Source organism: Hippopotamus amphibius, chromosome 8 (genome assembly GCF_030028045.1).
Source record: "Hippopotamus amphibius kiboko isolate mHipAmp2 chromosome 8, mHipAmp2.hap2, whole genome shotgun sequence".
Taxonomy (NCBI): domain Eukaryota; kingdom Metazoa; phylum Chordata; class Mammalia; order Artiodactyla; family Hippopotamidae; genus Hippopotamus; species Hippopotamus amphibius.
The window spans coordinates 17,444,369-17,470,147 of record NC_080193.1 but is presented as its reverse complement, the minus strand read 5'-3'; the positions used below and the strand labels follow the sequence as shown (position 1 = coordinate 17,470,147).

Below are 25,779 nucleotides of genomic sequence, written 5' to 3'. Positions count from 1 at the left end.
TTATATTGACACTTGTGACTGAATTGGCCTAAGTGTCTACATGAAAAATAAATAGAACACAAGTATGTGAAGTTGAGCCATACTTGTCTCTCGTATATTTCTTTTGTAGAAATTCATGGAAATGGTCTATGTTAGTTGACTTCCTAAAATTGAGGGGGTAGGAATGGTCTTTAATCATTGCCTTAAACCGGTACGTTTTCTTGAAATTCCTAGCTCATCATAATTAACTCCCAAATTGTGTTTGCACTCAAAGAGTAACGGAAAGGTACCGGTAACAAATGGCCTGGCCAAAGTGCCACCCGGAACCAAATGCTGGGGGTGGTCATACCGCGAACTTTAAATGCCTGGACCTTAAATCACACACGCTTTGTTCTAATTAGCATCATGGTTCTCCAGCCTGTCGATACATTAGAATCACCTGGGAGCTTAATAAAAACGGTGTTGCCCGGGCTCTACTCCCGGTCTGTCTCTGATTTAACTGGTCCCTGGGCCCTTGGATATCAGTTTTTGTTTTTGTTTTTTAAACTTTATATTTTTTAGAACAGTTTTAGGCTCACAGCAATAGTAGCAAGAGGTACAGAGATTTCCCATAGACCACCCCGCCCACCCCCATACATGCACAGACTCCCCCATTATCAACATCCCCTGCCAAGGGGTACCTTTGTTACGATCAGTGAATCTCCCTGTTTACTTTAGGCTCCACTCTTGGTGGTGTACATTCCTTGAGTTCGGACAATTGTATAATAACATGTCTCCACCATCATAATGTCACACAAAGTGTTTCCACTTCCTGACATTGGTACGTTTTAAAAAGCTCTTCAGGTGATTCTACTGTGTAGCCTAGCCGAAGACCAGGGACCTTGTAGAAAGCTGCAGTGACCTTTCCCCCTTCTCTCCTCATCCTCCAGCCCCATTACAGTTTATGGGATTGTTGCTACACGCTGGGTTTAGTCACAGCAGACTTACCATAGCTTTCTTTCTTTCTTTCTTTCTTTTTTAGATGTAATGTTTATTCTTAAAAAAAAAAATTTCTGTAGCACCTTTATTCTGAAGAGCCCTTAATTGCCGTACTTAGAACTTCTAAACAGTGAACGTTCGTCAAGCATCAAAATAGCAGAATGAGGCAGGTGGACCCCACGTGGCGTGGAGGGGCGGGCGCATCGTCTGCTGGCGGGTGTGGTCCGCACAGCTCCCCAGGTCTGGGCCCCGTTAACAGGTGACCTAGAAATGCTTTTTTTTTTTCTTTTTTTGGTGAATAAGCAGTGAGCTTTGTAGCCACAGGAGCGCACTTTACAGCCCTCTGGACCTGCCTGCTGTGTGTCATCAAGTTTTGAGGGCCATCTCCCGTCCTATCACCACGCACCCATGTCATCGTTCTTCTCCAAGGGTGCTGGTTCTGTGCTCGGGCCCAGAGGGCTGAAACCCCTCTTGTCATCCCTGACACGTGTCAATGTGGGTGACTCCTGATGACTGAAGGACCGGGGACCCTGTCTGTGGGTCGTCCCTACCTCCTTGCGTGGTCTGGGTCTTCCTCTCTAGCCCACCCCCCAGAATAAACATCAAGAATAAAGGAAATAGCAAAGGCAGCTCAAGACCATGCCAAGCAACCCATTTCATCTCAGGTTAAAAAGAAAAAGAAAAAAAAGTGTGTTTGTGTGTGTTTTGACTAGATTTAGGTAGAAAATAGGTCAGTGAGAGGAACAGAATTTGGTTAAAATTTTTAGCCCAAAGTGAGATTTAAAAAAAAAGGTTTATTTCTGGATTTCAGTACCCATTGCCCATTTCTGAAAAAAATCAACATTTGTTCTAATGTGAATAATAGCACGGAGCAAATTCAGCCCCCTGAGTCCCACTGTTTCTTTCTTTTTTAAAAAATATTTACTTATATACTTATTTGGCTGTGTTGGGTCTCAGTTGCGGCACGCGGGAGCTTTGTTGCGGCGCATGGGCTCCAGAGTGCCAGGGCTCAGTAGTTGTGGCGTCTTTGCCACAGTTTCCGTTTCTTTTTTCTTTTTTTAAATATATTTTATTGAAGTAGAGTTGACTTAAAATGTTGTGTTAATTTCTGCTGTATAGGAAAGGGACTCAGTTATACATATATACATTTTTTCATACTCTTTTCCATTATGGTTCATCACAGGACATGGAATATAGTTCCCTGTGCTCTACAGTAGGACCTTGTTGTTTCTCCATTCTGTACATAATAGCTTGCACCTGCTTATCCCAAACCCTGCTGCAGTTTCTGAATACAGCTCTTCAGGCCCACCTGCCCGCCACCTTGACATTGGTTTTCTTCCACCCAGGTCTGTTGTGTCAAGTCTGGACTCCCCTGCCAAGACTAGCTCCATGGAAAAGAAACTTCTCATCAAAAGCAAAGAGCTGCAAGACTCCCAGGACAAGTGTCACAAGGTATTTATTTCCGCAGCCGGCCTCACTCCTTGCTGCAGGAGCCTCCCGTCAATATATGCCAAGGGATCCGCCCGGGGCCGCCGCTGGCGCCGAGCCACCTGATCCTTCCCGTGCCGAAGTCGTGCCTCCGGCAGCTCAGAGGGAGATGAAATCGGGCCTTGACGCTGCCGTAAATCCTTTAAATCTTAACCAGAGGAGGCCCTGGATGTAAAGCGGCCGGTGCCTCAGCATGACCCAGCCAGATGTCTGCGTCTTCCAGCAGGTGGCGCGGGTCCTCACCTGTGGCCGAGATGCATCCCATCTGCTTTGAGCGATGCGAAGTCTCTCTTCCTAGTCTTTAAAAACTCCTGCTTGTGTAACTGCGGCCACTGTGCTGGTTACGCTCAACGGCAATTAACGCTCGCTGTTCCTGCCCAGGGGCGGCTCTCTGGAAGCTCACAAGAGTCACTTCTTGCCTGGGACTCCTAAGAGTGCAGACGAATCCATATCTCCTTGCCCTGTCCTGGATTTGTCCTCTAGATCTTTGCAAGGAGATGGGGGGGATGAAGATGGATTTGGGATAAAATTAAACTGACGTCTGCAAAAAAAAAAAACAAACAAACCAAACCGACCCCCAAAAAAGCAAACAGGTGAAAAAAATGATGATTGTGGCTTCCTCGCTCACTGGGTTAGAGAAGTGATCGAGTGTGAACCCAGCCTTGCATGAGAGGAGTGACTTAGCATTGGTGACTGTCCTTACGAAGACCTGTGCGCTCCCAGGCGAAGAAACCATGGTATTTCCATCCCAACCTTTTTGCGAGGTAGCGCCCCCCGGGACCACCAGGTGGTTTCGGAGGTGGCTTGAGATGCGATTGCTCCTAACGAACCCCCCACGGGCCCTTTTAACGTGTCGCTGTGTTTATTTCAGATGGAACAGGAAATGACCCGGTTACATCGGAGAGTGTCAGAGGTGGAGGCTGTGCTTAGTCAGAAGGAGGTGGAGCTGAAGGCCTCTGAGACTCAGAGATCCCTCCTGGAGCAGGACCTTGCTACCTACATCACAGAATGCAGTGTGAGCCTCCCCCCAAAGCCCCCTTCCCTCGGAGGTGGCACTTCCTGTCGTGTGTGTCTCATCCTGTTTCATGACAGCATCATGAGGCACGTCACAGCCAGGGGCAGAGAGTAGAGACAGGGAGGACGCGCGAGCGAGACCTGTGTTGTGCAGAGCAGCGTGAGCCAGATGCGAGGGCCCGGAGGCATGAGGTCAGGCTCAGAAAGTCCAGGTGGGAGCCTGAGACGGGCGTAGACGGCGTTGCAGAGGGTCTCAACATCTCCCATCCCAACCTCTCTGGTCTACCTCGCGTCCAGCACAATCAGCCTCAGGAACCAAGCTCCCAAATAAGTGCAAGAAAATGTATTTTGAACCTGTCCCAAATCAATTTTCCATTGCTTAGAACCAGCGTAGAAACAAGAAATCTCAGCCTTTAAAACCCAGAACCTCTGTCATTTTTTTACCATGTGACCTTTTTTTTTTTCCTTTCCTTCACAAGAGTGGACTGTCTTCTCCATTGTCTCGTTAAAAATTTTCATTCAGGTGTTTTTTAATGTACGGTGTTAACAAGTTGAATCACACATTTTTCAAGTGTTTTTTTCACAAGGGAGAGGAAATCTATAGAACGTGGCTGATGAAGAATAACTGCTATGTTTCCATTCCAGATTTGGCTGCCTTTCAGTGGTGGGTGAAGTTATTCAGCTGTGTATTTCAGATATATATTTCAGTGCCACTGAAGCACTGAGGGAACCTTATGGATGAAAGGTGTCCAGGAAATGTAAGCCAGGAGGTGGAAATAGATTGCTTGGAGTCTTAAATGACACCTGGGCAGAGAATGAAGTCATTGCTACTTTGAAAGGGGATATATACTTGACAGTCCTCGAATAACTAATATTTCAGAAAAGACTTTGTTGCCATCCCAATGGTGGTTTCATGGCTAAGGGATCTCATTAGTTTTTAGTCCTGAATGTACAAGTAAGTATCTGCTAGGGCAGGTAGGAGACAGGTGGATGCAATTTCAGGCTGGATCCATAAGGTCACAAGGTTTGAAATGATGTTTCTTGAACCCAAGGGGTTTTACAGGATGAAACCTGGAATCAGCGACCCACCGGAAGTCGTCGACTTTGGTCCGTCACCCGAAACCGTCTTGGTGTCTGCGAAGCAGCCTGCAGCTCCCTTAATGAATCTTTTCAAACAGAGCAGGATCCACGGGGCATCCCTATTAAAATTTTTGCTTTCCGCAGAGCTTAAAGCGAAGTTTGGAGCAAGCACGGATGGAGGTGTCCCAGGAGGACGACAAAGCACTGCAGCTTCTCCACGATATCAGAGAGCAGAGCAGGAAGCTCCAAGAAATCAAAGAGCAGGTATGACTCCCTGCCTGGGAGCAGGGCACCAACTCGGACCTCTCATTTCAGGAGAGGAGTGTATGAGGGACAGAGAGAGGGAAGAGGGGCGGTGAGGAGAGAGAGGTATGTGGGTCATTTGGAACTCTTTAGATTCCCTGTGATTTATGTAAATGGCAGAGTCCTTGTTCTAGCTCCTTTTGAAGTCTGGGCCCCGTGATGGCTCCTCTTTTCACTTGAAGGTGTAGGTTTAGAGCAGGGGTGGGCTAACTGCAGCCTGTGGCGGCGAATCTGGCCAACCACCTGTTTTCCGTGACCACAAGCTAAGAATGGTTTTTGCATTTTTAAATGGTTGGGGAAAAAAATTCAAAAGAAGACTATTTCACATGGAATTCAAATTTCAGTGTTTATCAGTAAAGTTTTATTGGAACACAGCCACGCCCACTCATTTAGGTACTGCCCGTGGCTGCCAGTCATGCCACAATGGCAGAGGTGAGTAGCTGTGACAGAGACCACATGGCCTGCAAAGCTGCAGTTGTTTTCTATCTAGCTTTTCACCGCAAGAGTTTGCGAACCTCTGCTTTAGACCATTAAAAAAAAAAAAAACAAGCTAATGTTTTCATAGCTTTTCAGATGCACTTTAAGATTTTGAGAGAAGCCAGGATAATTCATAGTTTTACATTATCTCACGACATATCCTGGGAGAGGAGTCTGAGCAGTTCAGGCCGAATCAGAATGAACACGGCAAATCTGACTGCAGAAAGCCCCTCCCCTGTACGTTCAGAAAAGAGAATTCAGACCTTTAAAAAGCCTACTCTCTCTCTTTTTTTCCCCTCCCTTTCTAAAAGGGTTCTCTTTCTAGATGGTTCATTTTTATTTTACTTCATTGTTTCCTTTTTAGCATGGATTTTTTTTTTTGTCCTTTGAAGAAACTGTAAATAGAAGCTTTAATGAAGAGAGTGCGGTGAGCAATTGGAGAGCTGAATTATCAGCTGCCAGGCAACTCTCATTCACTTCAGAAAATCAAATGGAAACAGTGATGGAAATGAACATTTTTGTCTCTGGGTAGCGCACACTTCGCCATCTGGGTGGTACTAATGCAAAAAAAAAAAAAACTCCTGCAAATAATTTGATTCATTAGCTGTTCTTTAGAGAAAGAATGACTGTTTTGGATGTTTTGTTGGCATCATCTCATTATCACCTTAATATTTTGTAAATCATTGGTTATATCCTCCTGCTTGATAAAAGCGTTCTCAATAAATGGGCATAGGAAGTGGTGCAAACTGGTTGTCAGGCTTCTGAACAACAATACTAACTTAGAGATTTTGAAGGTCACACCTACAGTTTGAAAAAATCCGCTTTGACAGTTGACTCTTTGCCTCTTTTATCAACACAGTTTTTCATCCTAAAAGTTTCAAGAGGTAGGATTCTTTTTCTCACATCAGTTCAGTGTGGTTGGAAATTTGCTTTTGGTGGCATCCTGGGGAAATGAAAGCTGTGCTTGGCCACCAGAGGGAGCAGCTGGTGTCCGTGCAATTCCATAGAAACAGAATTACCAGGACATTTTGAAAAGGTATATGCTGGTGGTTGAGTTCAAAGACGTGTCCTTTGTGATTCATACCACAGCTGGCGTCCATGTGGCGTTTTAGATTTAATGACTCTGCTAAGCGTTCCATCTGGGGGGAAGAAAACGTCTTCATCTCAGATGTTACTTCTCGTAGGAAGAAGGATTTATTAAAATGACTCAGTGAGTTTGGTGAGAGCAGGATGTTTGCAATCCAGGAAGAAACATTTATTACTTTCAGCAAACTCCTAGTGTTTGGTTTGTAGCCCATCGATTCCTCCCAGATTTGCCATTTATTCTGCACCCTTCCTCTCAAAGCCCATTTCTGTACCGCTGTTTATTTATTTATTTTAAATATGTTGTTTCTATTTAGCTACCCCCAATGAAGTACTTGGATTTGGTTTAATATAAAAACACCTAGGGAATTCCCTGGCAGTCCAGTGGTTAGAACTCTGCACGCCCAACTGCAGGGGGCATGGGTTCAGTCCCTGGTTGGGGAACTAAGATCCCGCATGCCACAAGGTGTGGCCTAAAATTTAAAAGAAAAAATAAATAAATGAATAAAATAAAAATAAAAGCACCTAAGTGTTTCACATGATGGTTAGATTCACGCTCCATCACTAGCAATGGCCGATTCTGCCCCCTCACCCCCCACCCCACCCCGGGAAGGGAGACAGAAGTTTGGGTAACACAGAAGGCATCTGGGTTTCAGGATTTCCGTTTGAATAGGACCTTGTCTTCCTTCCCACAAAATTCTGAAGCTCCATTCTGCAGAATGACTTGAGGCAGGACCCAAAAGCTGTCCACGGGTCCCCGTTCTGATCCCGTTCAACTCTGACCCACAGTTCAGCCCGTGCTGAGACACGGACAGCTCTCTCCCAGCCGTCCTTGGAAACGGACCTGATTATCTTCCCTCGGATTTTTCCTGAAGCAAGGATTTGGTCAGCTGTTGGGTTTCTAGGATTTCCTTGAAGTATCCAGCAGAATAACAGTGGCTCCATAAATGAGGTGGAATTCTGCTTGATGCCCGTAGCAGGCCGGGTGCCCCCGGAGCTCAGGTTGCTGGCGGAGACGTTGTCTGCTTCTTGCCTTCCTCCGCCCTGGGCGTTGATAGCTCGGGGGGGGAGGGGGTGGGGGTGGGGGCTCTGGAGCAGCTCTCTGTCCTTGCTCGTGACAAAACACAGAAATTACGTTCGCTTTTCGCCAGCGTAAGTTTAAGTCAGACAAGGGAGCTCAAGGATGAAAGATGGCCAAGACTGCCTCCCACCTCTCTGCGTCCTCCACAGTTTGGTGTTTGTGCCTGTGGGCAAGGCCGATGGTACTTTGGATCTTTTAAAATTTTAAAATCAGAAGAAAAATAGTTGAGTTTTAGGTGAAAGAAACTTTTCATAGATAATGTTGTTATATAAATACAGTTGTAAAGTAGAATTTTTAATATATATATATGTATGTATAATTTTTTTTTTGAATGGAGGAAGGGGTCCGGGAAGGCACAGTGCCCAGAGCTGTGAGAGTCATAGTAAGTCATGACACAGCCCTGGCCGAGGGGTCTAGAAAAACCCCAAATAAAGGGTGTACCGTTTCACATCGTCAGCTCAGGTTCTGCTTTGTGAGTTCAGAGAATTGTTGACTACAAAGGCTATAAAGACCTTTGGTTACATAACCCAGCACCACCCACTTGGTGGGCATGGTCCAGAAAATCTGGTGCCCCATGACTTGTAGGATTGACCTTCAATAACAATACAGTTGGCCCTCTGTATCCACGGGTTCCATATCCATGGGTTCCGTATCCATGGATTCAACCAGCTGTGGATTGGATTTGGTCCTGGAACCAAGCCCCTGTGGATCCCAGGGGACGACTGTTGCTTTTGGGTGGGAGGGAGTGAAATGAGACCACGCTCCATTCTGTGCTCATGTTTTCTGCTTTCCCTTCTACCAGTAACACACAGAGAGGTACTTACATGAAAACTATCCATTTTCATAAGAACATCACCTGCCCTTTAGTGTGCACTGGGAGAATTGCCTCTTACAATGGATGAAAGGTTTACTTTGTATTCTGTTACTAAAAAAACAAAGCAAAAAAAAAAGTTTTATTGGTTTAAAAACATATCCTTGCTCAGTTGATCCCTCTTCAGTTATTCCTTGGGAGAACAGATGTTAGAGATGATCACTGTGCACTGTGAAGGTCAGAGACAGTCTTAATTCTTTATTCTTTTCATTTTATATCCCCCCCAACCCCTGCCACTTTGGATTGCATAAACTGTTCATTCATAATCCTTGTATGTGTAAGCTTTGCTTTTGCTAACAGAGAATATTTTCATATTTTTGCCCCAAAGTTTTCAAAAGCATTGCCCATTTCTTCTGGTAAATTAGTTTTGGAAAACCTCAATGTAAATGTCCTGTTTTGATTTTAGAAATTCAATTTGGAAAAGATTGGGCTGTTGAGATTACTTTAAAGACTTTTGCGCGAGGGAACAAGACAATTCTTTCTTTGGAGTCTTTCTCACAAGTTACTTTGACCAGAGCTAGTGTTTCCTGACTCTTCCAAATTTCAGGGTGACTTGCATCTCAAGAGCAATGTTAAGTTCATCATGCAGTTTGGGGCCCAGAAAAATTAATGGTGAGAAACTGACATGATGAGTTTCACCTTCCAAGATTCTCTCCGCTGAGATTTCCAATTACCCCCTTGTGCCATCTGAAAGGTTAATTTTAAAACTAGTACCATATCTAATTGTGTTAGGCGCACGTGACTTCTAAAGGACAAATCTATATAAATGATTACCCTTGGAGGAAAGCTACGCGTAAGCAGATTATCCTGGTTGTTTAAAGTACATCCCTTTCAGCTCTCCTGTGTTACAAAGGCCTTAAGGTTCTGCACTTCTTGTACGATATTATTTGCTCAAAGGATCTTATTGTATATAGGCACATGTGTTCCAAATGGTGTTCCTAGTGATACATGATCTAGATGAAAGCAGTTTAGATTTAATATTTTTTTCTCCCTCCTCATCCTCCGCACACCTCACCCTTATCCCCATTTTTCTACTCACCTTTGCTCTAGGTCCGTTCTCTGCCGATCTCTCTTCACTGTGTCTTCCCTCCGTGATCTGTGTTCTTCCATCCTCACCTCCCATCTTTCCTTTCAGGAGTTCTAAAGTTCACCTTCCTCCCATTGCCGACTCTTTAGGAGTACCAGGCTCAAGTGGAAGAAATGAGGTTGATGATGAATCAGTTGGAAGAGGACCTGGTTTCGGCGAGAAGACGGAGTGATCTCTACGAATCGGAGCTCAGAGAGTCTCGGCTGGCCGCCGAAGAGTTCAAGCGGAAAGCAACAGAATGTCAGCATAAACTGCTGAAGGTAGCCAGCTCCCCACCGCCGCTGCCGCCGCCGCTGGGAGGGTGTTTTGGGGGTAGAATCATGGATGATCTTAGCAATAATAAGAGGAATCCTAGCTTCATGCGTGTCCTTTTGGGAAATAGTGGGGTGCCCTGCAAAGCTACTGGTCTTGGTTAGAGAAGATAACTTACTTTTTATCATCCTCCTCGTTATTTTGGCCACAGGGACCAAGAAAGTACAGCCTGTAGTGTTGTCTTATAAGACTTTTAGGTTCTTGAGATTTTTCAGTATGCTGTATCTTTAAATTACAGGCTAAAGATCAAGGGAAGCCTGAAGTGGGAGAATATGCCAAACTGGAGAAGGTATTTTCCATTACTGGTATCGTGATTTTGGGTAGACAGTCTCTCAAATGTTGCTCCCCGGGGCCTGTCACTGATTAAGGATATGCTTGCAATGAATAGAGAACTCTCTTGTGGGTTTATTTTGATGGTCATTCTTTGGATGACCATGTTTAGCTTCAGCTATGGTTCTAAAAGGGATAGAAGACACCTAATTTTTTTTTTTTTTTTTTGTCATGCCCACTCACAGTAACACACAAACCCAGACACTCAATAAAACACATGGGAAAATTCTTACTGTTTTAGGGTACTGGCGACTTTGATTCTCTTTTTTTTGCCATCTGCATGTGTATTGCTGGTTCTAGAGAAATAGTCCACATGGAGGTTTGCCCTGAGCCATTCAAAGGCTTCTCTGATAGGCTGCTATTGTTCCTCTCATCAGTAGGTACCAGAAAGCAAGACAAAAAGACCCCCAACAGAAACCTCAAGAAAATAGAACTTCAGTAAATGTAGCAAGACCTTAATGCCAATTTGCCTTTTTGCTTTATTTCCTGGGATTTTAATTACAGATCAATGCTGAGCAGCAGCTCAAAATTCAGGAGCTCCAAGAGAAGCTGGAAAAGGTAAGCCCGAGGTGATGTTTTGGGGAACTTACCCCCCATCTCCAAATACTTTTCCTTGCCTTGTCCTGGAGCACGCAAGATCAAAGAAGGAGAATCAGTCACCCAGCACCGAGGAAAATGAAGGGGGAGTGAGCTATTACCTAAAAATATCAGAGTTCTGAATATGCTTTCTCCTTTTGAGACGTGTCAAGCAGTGTGTGTTTTTTTAGAAAAAAAAAAAAAAAAAAATCAAGCTCTGTGAGATTCTCAAGTCAAAGTTCTAATTGTACTACGACAGAACCCAGGAGGCTATCTCCTCTCCCTTCAGGGTACCGGGTCCCCGTCTTGCACAGCAGAAGCCCGTGTCATTCACGACCCAGACAGCTTTCTGTCAGAGACTTTCAGCAGCCTTCCTGTGCACTTGGGGAGCCTGGAGGAGACAGGAGTGCTCGGGCGCTTGGGGACCGGGGTGGGTTTGGTTTACAGCATTGGGCACAGCATGTGCTAACGGCCCTTCCTTTAGGTGGACACGGGACACGCTAAAGAAAGGGCCAGAGTGAATGTGGCCTTTCACAAGAGCTCCTTCCTCCTTCTTCTTTTTTAAATTGTGTTATTAAAAACATATAACATTAAATTTACCGTCTTAATCGTTTTGAGTGTCCAGTTCCTAAGTGTTATATACAGTCACATTGCACAACAGATCTCGAGAACTTTTTCATCTCGCAACACTTAAACTCTCTACCTGCTAAATGCTAATCCCCCTACCCCACCCCACCCCCACCCTCAGTAACTCCCTTTCTTCCCCCTTCCTCCCTCCCTCCCTTCCTTCCTTCCTTTCTCTGTCTCCCCCCCTTCTCCCTCCCTCTCTCCCTGTCTCCCTTCCATGCTATGTATTTTATTGAAGTGTATTTGATTTACAATGTTGTATTAATTCCTGCTGTACTGCAAAGTGATTCAGTTACACATATATACATTCTTTTTTTTTTTTTCTACTCTTTTACATTACGGCTTATCACAGGATATTGAATATAGTTCCCTGTGCTATACAGTAGGACCGTATTGTTTAACCATCCTATATATAATAGTTTGCATCTGCTAATCTACTTTGCTTGTGTGATTTTGACTGCTTTAGATACTTCCTATGGGTAGAATTATGCAGTATTTGTCCTTTTGCGACTGGCCCATTTCACTCAGCACAGTGTCCTCGAGGTTCATCCATGTTGCCGCATGTGACAGGATCTCCTTTTCAGAGGCTGTGTAGTATTCCATGGCCGGGATAGTCCACATTTTCTGTATCCATTCCCCTGACCCTTCCTACCTGTTCTTGAGCTCACTAGTGACTGAACGCCTCTACTGCCCTCTTTCAGCTAGAAGTTTGTGTGGGGATTCACATCTAGAACTCTGCTCTCCAACAGAAGTGGGAAGCAACCCACACGTCAGCCACAGATGTAATTTTAAATTTTCTAGTAGCCACATTAAAAAGGGCAAGAAAGGTGAAATCCTCTGAATGATACAGTTTTCTTAATGCAATATATACAAAATAGTATCGCGGCATGTATTGATATTAAAACATTTACACTGCTTCAGTTTTTAAATGGATTAAACTAAGTAAAATTTAAAATCAGTTTCCCAGTCACACCAGCCACATTTCAAGTGTTCACTGGGCACATGTGGGGAGCAGTTCCCACGCTGGACAGTGCTGGTCTCGAAGTTGGGGTTCCCTTACCCTTTTCACTTTTTAGAATTATAATTTAAAGCAAATGAGTGTGAAGTTGTTGATTTCTTACACTCAGATCTTTACTGTGTTTCTGGAAGAGCTGCAGTAAAGACCTAAATAAAAATTAACTTCAGAAAGGGTTCACTTTTTTTTTAACATGAATTTTTGAGTCACCACAAACGCTGTGGTGGTTGTGCCGCCTGATGGGTATTTCTTAAAAAAAAAAAAAAAAAAAAGTTTATAGTTTTTATGTTGTATTCTTATAAAAGTTAATACAAATTCCCCATAAGAAAATTAGCAAATGAGATGATTAAATGAGAAAATTAATGCTCTGAGGTAAATACATTACTCTTTGGGCAGGTGAATCTGAGACCTTTTTGTTTGCATTGATTACATTATATTGAATCTAAGTTGCTAATGATTGTCCAATACCCCATTATCTTCTGTACCCCAAGAAAGAGAAAAACACCCTCAGTTTTAATTGTAGGATGCATTCCAAATTCAGTGATGTTAAAAAATATAAGTGCACCTTAGAACAGGTGAAATATAGAATAAAATGAAACGTTTTTATGTGTTGAAAAATGGATAAAAATATCCATTCAGGGTGACCTGATTTTTTTTTTCCTGTTTAGGAGATGGTCCCCATCTTTTTCCGTGGGTGAATTGGGCCATCTCTCCCCCGTTCTTTCTCCTTTCAGGCCGTGAAGGCCAGCACGGAGGCCACCGAGCTGCTGCAGAACATCCGCCAGGCGAAGGAACGAGCTGAGCGCGAGCTGGAGAAGCTGCACAACCGCGAGGACTCTTCCGAGGGCATCAGGAAGAAGCTGGTGGAAGCCGAGGTGAGCAGGGGACCTCCAGCCCCCAGCGGCCGGACCCAGGTCCCACTGTGCCTGGCCTCCGAGGGACCACCCCGTCTCCGCTCCTGTTTGTCCAAACCGCTTTCTCTTCTGCCAGTCCCTTTGAAACCCGAGAGGTTAGGGACCATTTTCCCCAAAGGGGGGAAGGATTTGTCACAGCAGCTCCGAGTGGAAAGATGTTTTGATAAAAACCTTTTCCTTTCTATTTGTTTTCCTCTGACCCGCTCGCCCGTGTGGGACGACTTGTGTTCATCTAGGTGAACCGTGATGCCATCCCTGAGGTTTCCTTTTCCTTCCCTCTGCACCCTTGCTTTTCCTTGCCTTTTCCCCCACGGTGTTAATAACATACTAATTTTCGAGGCTTCAGCTGTGACCTGTGTGTGTCGATAACTCCCAGATCTATATTTTTGGGCCTCTTCTCTCCCTCCAATTCTTTGTTGTTGTTGTTGTTGTTGTTGTTAAAACCAATTATATAATCATACAGGAAACGCACGAGTGTCTTCTCGTTGTAAAAAACGTAGAACCGAAGAATCTAGAATAAAAAGGGACGTTTCCCCTTCACTCCCCTGCGCCTCCCCGATGCCTGGGCGATGGGTCCACAAAACGGATGTGCCACAGTTGACGTCACCACCCCCCATGTCCTGGGCCTTCTGCTTCTCCCTGTCACGGCGCTGGTGCTAAACCTACCTGCCCACGTCTCTTTGGGGCCACCCTCGCCCACGATCCAGGACGTATTTCCCACTGCTCCCCTGACATCTTGACTGGGTGTCTGAACAGTGCCTCTGACCTAGAGTGAACTCAGTATCTTCCCCGATAAGCTGGGTCACTTTCTCAGTCTCCTCACACAGGTCAGGGCCACCATGATCTGTCTGGTCACCCCAGGCTTGAAACCTTGATGACATCACCTGCTTCTCCCGGGGCCCTGCCGCTCAGTCAGTCCCTGGGTCCTGTAAATACAGCACACTATCTCCCGTCCACCCCTGCTGAAGAGCTCTGCAGGCCTCCCCAGAGTGTAGGCTGTCTTCCTCTTGGCTGAGCAAATGTAGTAATTTCTCGGCTGTCTGCTTCCGGTTCCACCGTCCTCCCAGCTAGCTCAAACCACATCAGACTCGTGGACCTCCGACTCCAGGCTCACCAGCCACCCCTTGCCCTATCCCAAACCTTTCCGGGCTTCTGCACGTCTTAGGTGCACCCTGGAGCCTCTTAGGTACATGAGACTCTCAGCCATTTGACCCACACATGCTCCCCTTTGCCCCTTTTCTCCTGCCCTGCCCCTGATGCACCTTTTGCAGTAGCCCCTCTACGCTCCACCTGGGGCCTAAGCTGGCACTCGGCTACCTCTGCGCTGCTGCTGTGCCTGTCTTTTTGGAAAGGCCTCCCCTCCTGCCCTCTCCCCTCCAGCCTGCTGCATCCCGGCCCTCTCCACAGCTCACATCTCCTGAGTCTCCCCTCACCTGCTCAGTTCAAAGCCCTCTCTCCTTGCACCCTCCCGCAGCCCTCCAGACCTGTCTGCTTCACGGCTCTGCCCCCTCTGCATCTGTATTATTTGTGTTTACCTTACCTCTTCCGAGGGCAGGCCTTCTGTCGGCTTCCTCTCGGTATTTTCCGCGATGCCTAGTGTGGTACTTTGCAGATAGTAGGTGCTTGGTAAATATTTGAATGAATGAATGCACTCTTGTAACCTACACAAGCGAGTACTACTCGGATCACAGAACCGCATTTTCCTCGCCGTGGCTCCGGGTGCCTGAGACTTCTCTTCCCGCCTCAAGCCTGTGCTTCCCGAGGGCCCTCTCCCTCAGCGCAGGTGTCTTACCCGTAGCGGTTACCCCATTAAAACTCTCTGATTGATTCACGATCTACAGGAACGCCGCCACTCTCTGGAGAACAAGGTAAAGAGGCTAGAGACCATGGAGCGTAGAGAAAACAGACTGAAGGATGACATCCAGACAAAGTCCCAACAGATCCAGCAGATGGCTGATAAAATTCTGGTGAGCAGGACCCCAAGCTGACAAGTTCAAAGATAACAGGTTAGAGGTTGCAGAGGGAAGGGGGTCAAAGAAGAACCAAGCACCGTCACAGGGGAGGTCATCACCGAGCAGGTGAATTAAGAGGAAGTGGTTTTAGTGGACGCCACGTCAGAGCCTAGCATGAATATCCGCAGGTTGGACGTTTCGGCACGGGTAACAGATCCATCAGTATGATTTTTCTTTTTTCTTTTTTTTTTTTTTTTGCTCTGTTTGCTACTGCCTGACTTTTAAAAATACGAACGTACAACATGCTGTCATTTCCGATACATTTTTACAGGAGCATTTACGTACTTCTGTCAGCAGAGTTTTGTATGGCCATGAACGTTGCAAATGCGCATTTAGAAAAGGTGTAATGATTCAGGGCTTTAAGACCAACACCCAGATTCTTGCTCTTGCAGAGGAAAGAAGTTAGTCACGCAGAATTGTTTTTTTCCAGAGTAGTATTTGTCATAGATCCATGTTCACCCACTCACTTTCTCTGCTACACAGTTGGTTGTTATTATTATTATTATTTTCACTTTCCTTAGATGTAGCAGATCTTTTTTTTAGGTTTGTAATCACGATGATTCTGTTTTCGGCCCTGATGACCAAGTTAGCTTGATCAAGGAAGGCTTGGGCTGTTGAAGTTTTGCTTGCCGACGTGTTGAAGTTTTGCTCCTGCCAGGGTGGAAGGCAGGTGAAACTTGAAAGGACTCTCCTTGGATTTCAGTCCCCAAACCAAGAATTTGATGCCACTTTTGGGAGCCTGTTCACAGCCCTTTCCTCCCCCTGGCCCCGGGAGAGACTCTGGAGTAGGTGGCCGTTCTTCACCACCATAAAGAGGCAAGGTGGTGAGCAGGGCGCGTCCCACCTCCCTCTATCTGTCTCTCTCTCTCTCTCTTTCTGCATCACTTCTGCAAAGTGAGTCACCAGCAACTATATGAACTCAAGAATGACCGACTTATAGGCCTATGCTTAATACCAAAAACACCCCCGCCAAAAACCACAAACTCCCAACCTTTCAAAATGTTATATTTCTGTTTGTCTATATTCATGAGCTATGGGTACTCTTGAACAAACAGGTGAAAACAGAAATCCGTTAAATTGTTTTCTCTTTGATACACAGTCTTCATAGATACGTCTACATGCAAAGGCAAATGTGACTGTTAGTCTACCCTTTCTGTTCTCTTGTTCCATCATCCAAGTTTCTCTTGGCGATTGTCAAATGTGTGAATTTTACCGTGAGTCAAATGAATTCCCACCAAGATTCCACCACCGCTACCCCTTGCTCAGTGCAAACGACGTGGTTAAGTCTCTTGTGGTTGCAAAGTGTTTCTCTGTTTAATGGTGATGTGTTCATTCATTCATTCAACAAATATTTAATGAGCTTCTACTATGTGCCAGGCACTGTTCTAGGAGCTGGAAATAGAGCAGCGAACAGCAGTGTTCGCGCAACAGGACTGAAGAGTCTGATCCAACACGTGTAGAAAATATAACGTTTTAAAAAATGACAACAACAACAAAAAATGCCAAACTGCTAAGAAGTCAGGTCTTAGAATGTCTGCTTTTCCAAGGTTCACTTGCAGTGAAAACGTGGGAGTGTAGAGTTCTGCATTCCTGGACTTTATGTTGTAAACTCCCATTCATATGTAGACCAGAAATTTCGTCTTAAGGTTGTCAGTCTCATATATCTGAGTTTTCGATCTGTTTTCAGATTGATTTCCATTCCTGTGCTATCTTAGGAGGACTGAAACTAAGAAAAGACGAATGTCAAGTGATTTCTAACATAAAGGAAAAGTAGGCAGATTTCTTTTTCCGAGTGTATCTTGTCACCTATCTGAGTACCTTTGTGGTTGTGACTTCATTTATCGGAAGGTGCCTTTTGCTCAAGAACCTGGTGCTTAGGCTGTGAAGTATCTGGGATATGGGCAAAGAGGGGTTCTTAATACCGTTACATAATGGTGATGCTTGGAAAAACATCCCAAATGTCATTTGCATTAAAATATTTGCTATTCTGATATGAACTTTCAAAACAGCTAATTGGGGTTCTCATTGTAACAGAGTCTTTTGCTTAAATAAAAGACCTCATTGCCGGGGATCCTTTAGTATACGTAAAGCCCCTAAAATATGTTTTTATTACTTAAAATCCTGTTTACGTTCAACTTTTCAGGATAACATCTGTTAGCTTGCAATAGATCTGGTGCACCTGGTCTTAACATTGAGTACTTTACTGGCCCCCAAAGCAAAGTCAAATGCTTGCAGACTTTAGAATTTCGAAAGCTTATCAGTAACATTTCATGTGCGTGTGAATCTAAAATTATTTCTTTCTCCATTTTATGGACACATCCTGTATAATTTCCTCATTCTTCAAGATTCTCATAACTATTTCCATCTCAAAGAAAAATTTCAAGATCGTGTGAAGAGACGAAAACTTGGAGTAGTGACTTTTGATATTAGTAATTAACAAATGGGTCCGGATTCATAAGAATTGACGTAGACGCAGATATCTGCATTGAGAGAATGTTTCGGCAAGTCGTATGCTGACTTTTATACGATCAGGTTATAATTCGTTGGCAAATGAATTGGTGTCATTTCCAAACGAATCACTCTTTTGTTTAAAAGCAGAAATCTTAGTAAGAGAATGAAGAGGACATTACATTTGAGCTTTTTATATTACTCCAAATTCTCTGCCTATCTTCAATATATGTGTACATATACTTATGTCATTTTTAGTGGATTTTATGTTCTGCCTTGTTCCCATTCGCATTATGTCATGTAAACATGGCATCACATGAACATCTCCAAATATTCACATTCTCCACCTTACCAGTCAGTCAGAATAATTCATTCAAGACTCAAAGTGTTTGAATTGTTACATTAGTTCTCCTTCTTCACTAGGGTTCCTGAGCAATCGTTTTGTTAATGAGGAAAATACAAACCTTTTTTTTTAATCATCATCATAATAAATTAACTTAAAACATAATAAATTGACATTACTCTTCTCATTTAAGGCTGTCGTAGCAGTGAAAATGGCCCAAGGCTCAAGACAGGGGTCAGTGGCTTTGTGCTGTACTGAATTTGCAAATTGTGTTGCCTCGTCACGTCTCTAGGCAGAGATGAAGAGCTGCCTTTGTTTGACCTGTCGCACTGACAGATTTCCGATCCCGGCCCACCAGCTGTGTGTTTACGTGTGCGAATACTTGGACTTGGAACACCCAGGTTCAAGGCTTGGTGGTGGTTTTCTTTCCCAAGAGCCTTAAGGGCTAGTCATGAAGAAACAGATGCCTGTTGCCTTTGGTGCCCGTGCCAAAGTCTTGTTTCCTGTGAATGTCTAACATGCATCGGCTCCGTCCTTCCCTCGCACACCTGACCGTCTGTTCTTTTGTGTCCAGGAACTGGAGGAGAAGCACCGAGAAGCCCAGGTCTCAGCCCAGCACCTGGAGGTGCACCTCAAACAGAAAGAACAGCACTACGAGGAAAAAATTAAAGTAAAGACACTTTCTAGTCTTCCCTGCCCTTCCTCCTATAGTACCACATAGCTCCTCTCTTTTCCCAGGTGCTTTAGGACCCTTCTTGCTAGAACAAAGGACTCTCTGGGGTAAATGCTGTCCTCAGGCCATGGTGGGAGGTTTGGGGGTGTTATCCCTGGGGAGGGATTAGATATCAGAAGTTCAAAAATAGTTTAGTATTTTTAAAATTTTGGTTGTCACGTATTTCAGTTCCACCTTTAAAATATTTTTTGATCCACTGTCACTCAGTCCATGATAACTTAGATTTAGACAGATTCACCATTTCCGTGCTTTTAATTTCCTTCTTGCATCTTAGACCCAGAATTCTTTTCCTTTTATATAAAGTCTATCCTTGAGGACTCTCTTTAGTGAAGATCTGCTGGTGCCAGGCTCTCTGTTCTGTGTGTCTGAAAATGTCTCTATTTCATCCTTGTTCTTGAAAGATGTTTTGACTGGGGATAGAATTCTAGGTTGGCAGTTATTACTTATGATGCTTTTTAAAGATATTCCATTGACATTTGGCTTTTATATTGCAGTTGACGGTCAGCTGTCAGTCTTAACTGTTGCTTCTTTGAAAGCATTCTTTCTTTTAAAACTTTGTTTTATCTTTAATTTTCTGAAATTTTATTGTGATGTGTCTATATGTGGAGTTATTTTTATGTATCCTCCTTGAGATATACTGGACTTTGGAATATATTGTTTTTTTTTTTTTTTTAAATCAATTCTGGAAAATTATTGGTCTTTATGTCTCAAATATTGTCTCTTCCCCTTCTCTCTTTCCTTCCCTTATGAGAATTTGATTAGGTGTGTATTATGTTACCACCAATCTATCCTCTTTTTTTTTGTATTTTCCTTTTCCTTGTCTTTTGGTGCTACATTCTGGTTAAGCTCTCTGACTAATCTTTCCAGTGCACTAATCCTTACCTATCTCATCTGCTGTTAAACCCATCCATTGAGTTTTAAATTTCAGTTATTGTATTTATTTGTTTCTTGACATCCTGCTTGGTTCTTTTCCGAGTTTGCTAGATTATTTCAGGCAGTAACTTTCTATTCCCTGCATTCATTTGAAGCTGGTCTTCTGCTTCTTTAAATGCATTAGCATAGTTGTTTTGTGATCTGTATCTGACAATTCCAGTATTTGAAGGTCTGTTTCTGTTCTGTTGTTTCTCTTGGTTCTTTTTCATGGTGTCTATCTTTTTTGTGTGCCTGGTCAGCTGCTCATTTTCCTTGGAAAGTTAATAACGGGGAATTCTTTGAGGCCTTGAATGAAAATGTGTGCCCACCTTGGGGTGGCCCTGGGCTTTGACTTCTCTGTCTTCTTACCCTTTGAAGCAATTAAACTGAAGCTCAAATTTATATGGTTCAACAAATGCTTCAAGTTCAAAATAGCTGGGTTTCTGCTTTCACTTAGATTTTAGTCTGTAATTTCTTACTCTCTTGCCAACATTTGGGTGCTTTTGGGAAAATGTTTTCTGTATTCTATCTAGTATTTTAAATCATTTTTCATAGAAGAGCTGGCCTGAATAATCCAGCCTATCATATGAAATAATAAATTTAATTATTATTTCACTTATTGAAATTATTATTTCAATTCAGTTATTATTAAGTTCAGTGATTAGAAATGACTGCCAGCGTATTTCTTTTTGAAATCACATCACATTTTCATTATGATTTTGGACCAAGCCTTTAACGAATTCTTACGTTCTTGAGGATCAGACGTTGTCCGTTACCATCTCGAACGCTGTCTCTTTCGCTTCCAAGTCAGACAGGGAAAGAGGCTTTGAATTTTTGTGGTGATCGTGTTCTTGATTTGGCTGGTATTCTTAAAGAGTTGGCTGTTCCCTCTTTTGGAGAACCGCACATGTACGTGCTCACACAGCATCGTCACCCTCACTACCCTGGCACCTTCTTTCTTTACCCCTCGTGCTACTTTCGGTTATTTTTCATTGAAAGAAATACAGGAAAATAACCCAGGAGGGACTGCACTGTGTTCTAGTGCGACCCTCTTCTGTAGTGCATTTTAAACTTTATCTGCCAGTCCTTGTGGTTTGAGTTCTTACTGGCTTCCAGACTTTTATCTTTGAAATAAACTTACTTTCAGAAAATTATGAGAATGTGTATGGTAGTCCACTGGTATCTTTGCATGATGAAAATAACCTTTGCAAAATTCATTCTGTAACTTGGGTGAGTATATTGACTTCCCTGTCAAAAAGCCACGTTCTATCTATATCTTCAGTTGGTATAAATGACTACAGTGGAATCTCTCATTTCAAACAAATTCCTTGTTTCTCCCTCCCCCCGCCCCCCATTCATCTTCTTGTTCATCCTTCTGCCAGTTTAACCCAATCAAAGCTGGGATGCATACATCCTCGAGAAAGGCTTGTTCCTTGTGGCCCACACTTCCCTATGTCAGTATCCATCACTGCAAAAGTGGAGGTCTTATTTTGAGCAGAGTCATCCTGAAAATGTGCCTCATTGCTTTAGCATATGCTCATAAAAAAAGAGCATTCCCGGTCTAGACATTATGTGGCCTCTGCTGCCTTCTAGATGGCAAGAACTTGGCTTTCTGATTCCTAGAGAATGTTAGGGAGAGACCTGTTTTCTTCTGTCTTTCCTCTTGGCATCTTTAAGAAACCATTTCTTTTTAGTCCGCTCTGCTTTGTCTTTCTGTTCTGTCCCCTGCAAGGCCATTTTGGTAATAATTGTGATCATACCCCAGGTTCTGTCCTTTGCTTGTTCATAATTTTAGAATCGTGCCCTGACATCCAAGAGAACAGGCCACTCATCCTCTTGAGGTTCGTCCCTCCTCCCATGACCCCATCCTCTACCTCTTATTCTTCTCCACCAACTCTGACTCTGTTTTTTTCATCAGTCAGTTCTAGTTTAAAGCCCTCTTTGAAATCTGTTCTTTTTCCTTTCTTTATCATGCGGACCCCCTCCCTGCTCACTGGCTCTTTTCAAGGACAATGTCCCCATGAGCTATGAAGGGCCTTTCAAAGTAGACAATGTGGGAAAGGCAGATTTCAGTTCCCATCTGTGACCCCAATTCTTTGGGCTCTCTTCCCAGTATCAGATGTGGTCGGTGTCATTTAGAGAAGTGCAATGATGAGAAACACAGGGTTGTGGTCAAAGGCTCGGCAAAGTTATGATGTCGCCTTCCTTTTCTCCTTTTTTGCTGGTTGTTTTGGCACCTGGTGGGGCTGTGTGTGTCCCTCACAGAACATTAGATCAAGCTGGTGGATGGTGACACCATTACTGTTTTATTTTCTCCTCTTGGGAACAGTAGGTGCTTACAGTGGCATTCTCAGCCCTGAGAACACATGATTTCTCTTCCCCTGGGAAAGGTTTCTCTTTCCAGTGACTTTTTTTCCACCCCCAGCTGTATCAGAGAAAAGGAAGGAGGGAAGAGGCATTTTTTTTTTCCTCTTTCTTTTATGCTGTCTCTTCAATCTATTGACTCCCCACCCACTTTATCGGTGGGCAGAATCCTGTCGTCCCTGGCTGTTTCTGAACATCAGCCTTGGTCACGCAGACTTCTTCGGTCTTCAGCTTTCCATCCCTCCACACGCAGCCCAGAGATAACGAGATGAATTTTGTACAAATTAAGAGCAAGGAATGTTCTGAAAACTACCGGCGCGTCGGCTGTGATAACGTGGCCCCGAGGTGATAGTTGCAAATCATAAGATCTCTGGAGAGATCGATCCCCCCGCCCCCCATTGTGGAGTCCACCTCCCCTTCGCCTATACCTCTCCTCTGGTCGTCTTGGCTGCTGATTTTAAAATAAGTTCTGAGTTCAAGTCCTCCGGTTACTTGCCGTTTGATGGTCGTACTTACTTCTTAACCTCTTCCCAGATGATAGACAGCCCCCCGCTCCCTGTCTCTGCCCGGGAGTCGGGGGAGCGTGGCTTCTCCACTGCTTTTCCTCTCCTTTCCTTCGTTTCTCCAGGACCTCTGGTTAGCCTGCTCTGCTCAGGACACTAACCTCTTTTGTTTCCCCATCAGGTATTGGACAATCAGATAAAGAAAGACCTGGCCGACAAGGAGACTCTGGAGAATCTGAGGCAGAGGCACGAAGAGGAGGCCCACGAGAAGGGCAAAATTCTCAGCGAGCAGAAGGCGGTAGGTACACGGAATCCCAAAGCTGGTTTGCAAGGGAGGGTTTGTGAACCACTCACCGGAGAACAGTCCGTTTTATCTGTTTGGTCTGTTTTATCCCGTGGAGTCTGCTGCTAACAGAAAGCTCTGTCTGCAATGCCGCCTTCTCGGAAAAGCGGCGGTGGCTTGGGGTGGCCACTTCTGCCTTTCTTGCCCTTCTTTAAGAACTCACGCCGACCAGCGTCAGCTAGAACCCTGTGTTTCAAAATACCATCATTCCCCCGCCTCCTCCCCTGCCGCCCCACCCCCAGCCGCCGACAAAGTGCCTCGTGGCCCTCGGCCTCCCTCCGGCATCTCCTTTCCTTTCTAGTCGGTGTAGGCAGATGTTTCAGAAACTTGCAGCTTGAAAGTTTCCCCTGTCGTGCTTGTTAATCTGCTTATTATCTCAGACCCTCCCGAGACTTTTCACGTCAGAATCTCTGAAGGAGGGTCCTAGGAAGTGATATTTTTAACCAGCACCAACCCCCCCCCCCCACCAAAACCCTCTTTCCCGTCCTGGCCAATTCTTATGTTTCATTAAGTCGGGGAAGCTTTGATGTAGAGAATCTAGGACAGTAGGGGTTGGGTGAGAAGGAATCACTCAGAGAACGACAAGCCCGTGGGTGATGAGAAACAGGAACTTGCAGATGCAGGGTTGAGAGGCTCCTGCAGGCTCAGGTCCCATGCGGACGACACGGGGATCCGGCAAGGCCTGTTGGCTCACGGAACGCTAGGTTCCTCAAGAGGGCCTCTCGCGTGTGTCTACGGCAGGCCCCTTAGCTGGCGTGGGGACGCGCAGTCTCTCTGTTTGGTAAAACGAATGAGTGCCGTTGTTGGAGCAGCGAGACCCATGCTCCTCAGGGTGCAGGTTAGTTGAGTCGCTGGTCCGATGGCCTGCATTTCAGAGGACACTTTTCCCCTCCCGAGTGGCCCACGGCGCTCTCATTCTGGTGTCACCGTGTGCACGCGAGGTTCCACAGATCCCCTGTGTTTCAGATGATCAACGCCATGGATTCCAAGATCAGATCCCTGGAACAGAGGATAGTGGAATTGTCGGAAGCCAATAAACTTGCGGCAAACAGCAGTCTCTTTACCCAGAGGAACATGTAAGTGTTCAGATTCTAACTGCCTGCTGGATTCCACCCTGGGCTCCCCTCCTGGGGCACAAACCCTGTTCTTCTGCCCGGCGGAGCCGGAGCTGATTTAATGACTCCCGTCCTGGGGCCCAGCCCCGGTAAACGCACGTCATTTTGCCCTCTGTGAAGTGGTCTCAGCTGTACCCCATCCTCTCTTTTGAGCTGCGTCTTCTTTACTGCTTCAAGTTACCACATCCCATCACGGTGTTTTGCTCTCTCTAATGAGGCTATTTTTAGCTGGCTCCTGGAGACTTTGTTCCCCGGACTCGCCTCCCGTAATCAGCCAGAGGTGATCTTGCGTGTGCCCAACTGAGCCATCCATTTCACTGTTGTGAAGCTGGGCCCTGGGGGGTGAGTTTTGGGGTTCAGCAAGGATTCTCCAGTGTTCCAGGAGCACTTTGATCTTAATCTTTTTTCCCAAAGGAATGACCGTCTCCAGGATTTTTTTCCCCTTAGATATGTCCCTTCAGAGATCTTATACATTCCCATCTTAGCTTAAACCAGCTTGACAGGTCTTTGCGTGATTCCAGCTTCTGAGTGGCCTGGTGGAGAGGTGAGTGAAGTTGACAGAGAAGTAGAAGGAGTAGCATTCTTTCTTCTTTCTCCTCATCACCCTCTCTTCCTCAGGGCCCATGTCAGTGAGTGGTTAGGGTTCTCTTGTACTCTCAGGAGGCCCTTTCTGCCCTCCTACACAGACTGGAAAAATAAAAAGGTCTACCAAAGGAGTGAAATGACAGGATCTCTTGCACCTCCCCTTGACCATACTTAATCCCACGGATGAGGGACTCTGAGCAGTGGAGACTAAACGGGCCCCAGGTCCCCATGCTAGGGTCACGCACATGAGGCTGGCTAAGGACAGCACTGACCTGGGAACGCGTGTGGTCCACTCACCGAGGTGCACCTCTCTCCCTGCTTCTGCCTGTCCTTCTGAGGGGACGTGCTCACCTCTAACGAGACTGTGATTTTGCTTGGCTCCTCCCACCACCCCCACCAGGAAGGCCCAAGAAGAGATGATTTCGGAGCTCAGGCAACAGAAGTTTTACCTGGAGACGCAGGCTGGGAAACTAGAGGCCCAGAACCGGAAGCTGGAGGAGCAGCTGGAAAAAATCAGCCACCAAGACCACAGTGATAAGAGTCGCCTGCTGGAGCTGGAGACGAGGCTAAGGGAGGTGAGTGAGGGGTGGTCTCCCAAGGGCATTTGTTGGAGGACCCAGGGGCCCCCAGCCGGCCGTGTGTCAAGCACAAATCAACACTTACAGCCATCGTACGTGGTGGTGAAGAGTGCAGACGGGGCCACGGGGGCCTGGGTTAGAATTCCACCTCCACTTCTCAGGAGTTTGGTAACCTCGGGTAGGCTACCCTACCATCTCTGCGCTTAGGTTTCCTCATCTGTAAAATGGCCGTGAAAACGTAGTGCCCTCATCGGGTCACGTGGGCATGACGTAAATTGGGACACCTTCAAACGGGGGCAAAGCAATTCCTCCCGTATCCTGATTTGTTGAGGGTCACGTGACTGTGTCCATACACGTTGTTTAGCACATGGTACAGCTTAATGACAGTGACAGAGGTCCCATGACAGTGGGAGACTGACAGAGAAATCTAAACTTGAGGTTTGTTTGGTGGAAGGTGATTCTCTTCAGAGGTGTAAGGAAGCTGGGAAGGGCAGCCAGGTCTGGGGAGGGAAATACCACATGCTTGGTTGTGAACCTTTTGAGGTTGGTTGAAGCTGTGACTTGACATCGCTCACTGTGTGTATTTATCAAATGCCTGCTGTGCGCCAGTTAGTAGTGCGGCAGACAG

The 25,779-nt window shown here is 45.2% G+C and overlaps 1 protein-coding gene across 9 annotated transcripts in view; it reads left to right on the top strand.

Annotated features, from left to right (window-relative positions):
* CIT (citron rho-interacting serine/threonine kinase) overlaps positions 1–25,779 on the top strand; it is a 167,163-nt gene that overhangs the window by 79,712 nt on the left and 61,672 nt on the right. For 8 of the 9 annotated variants that reach the window (XM_057746194.1, XM_057746192.1, XM_057746189.1 and 5 more), the window contains 12 exons: positions 2,304–2,409; positions 3,317–3,460; positions 4,684–4,803; positions 9,531–9,701; positions 9,992–10,042; positions 10,588–10,641; positions 13,036–13,176; positions 15,057–15,182; positions 18,593–18,688; positions 22,712–22,828; positions 23,840–23,949; positions 24,974–25,148. In XM_057746194.1, the coding sequence (XP_057602177.1) occupies positions 2,304–2,409; positions 3,317–3,460; positions 4,684–4,803; positions 9,531–9,701; positions 9,992–10,042; positions 10,588–10,641; positions 13,036–13,176; positions 15,057–15,182; positions 18,593–18,688; positions 22,712–22,828; positions 23,840–23,949; positions 24,974–25,148 (1,411 nt within the window). The remainder of the gene's footprint in view (positions 1–2,303; positions 2,410–3,316; positions 3,461–4,683; positions 4,804–9,530; positions 9,702–9,991; positions 10,043–10,587; positions 10,642–13,035; positions 13,177–15,056; positions 15,183–18,592; positions 18,689–22,711; positions 22,829–23,839; positions 23,950–24,973; positions 25,149–25,779) is intronic. The other variant, XM_057746195.1, reaches the window with a different exon arrangement.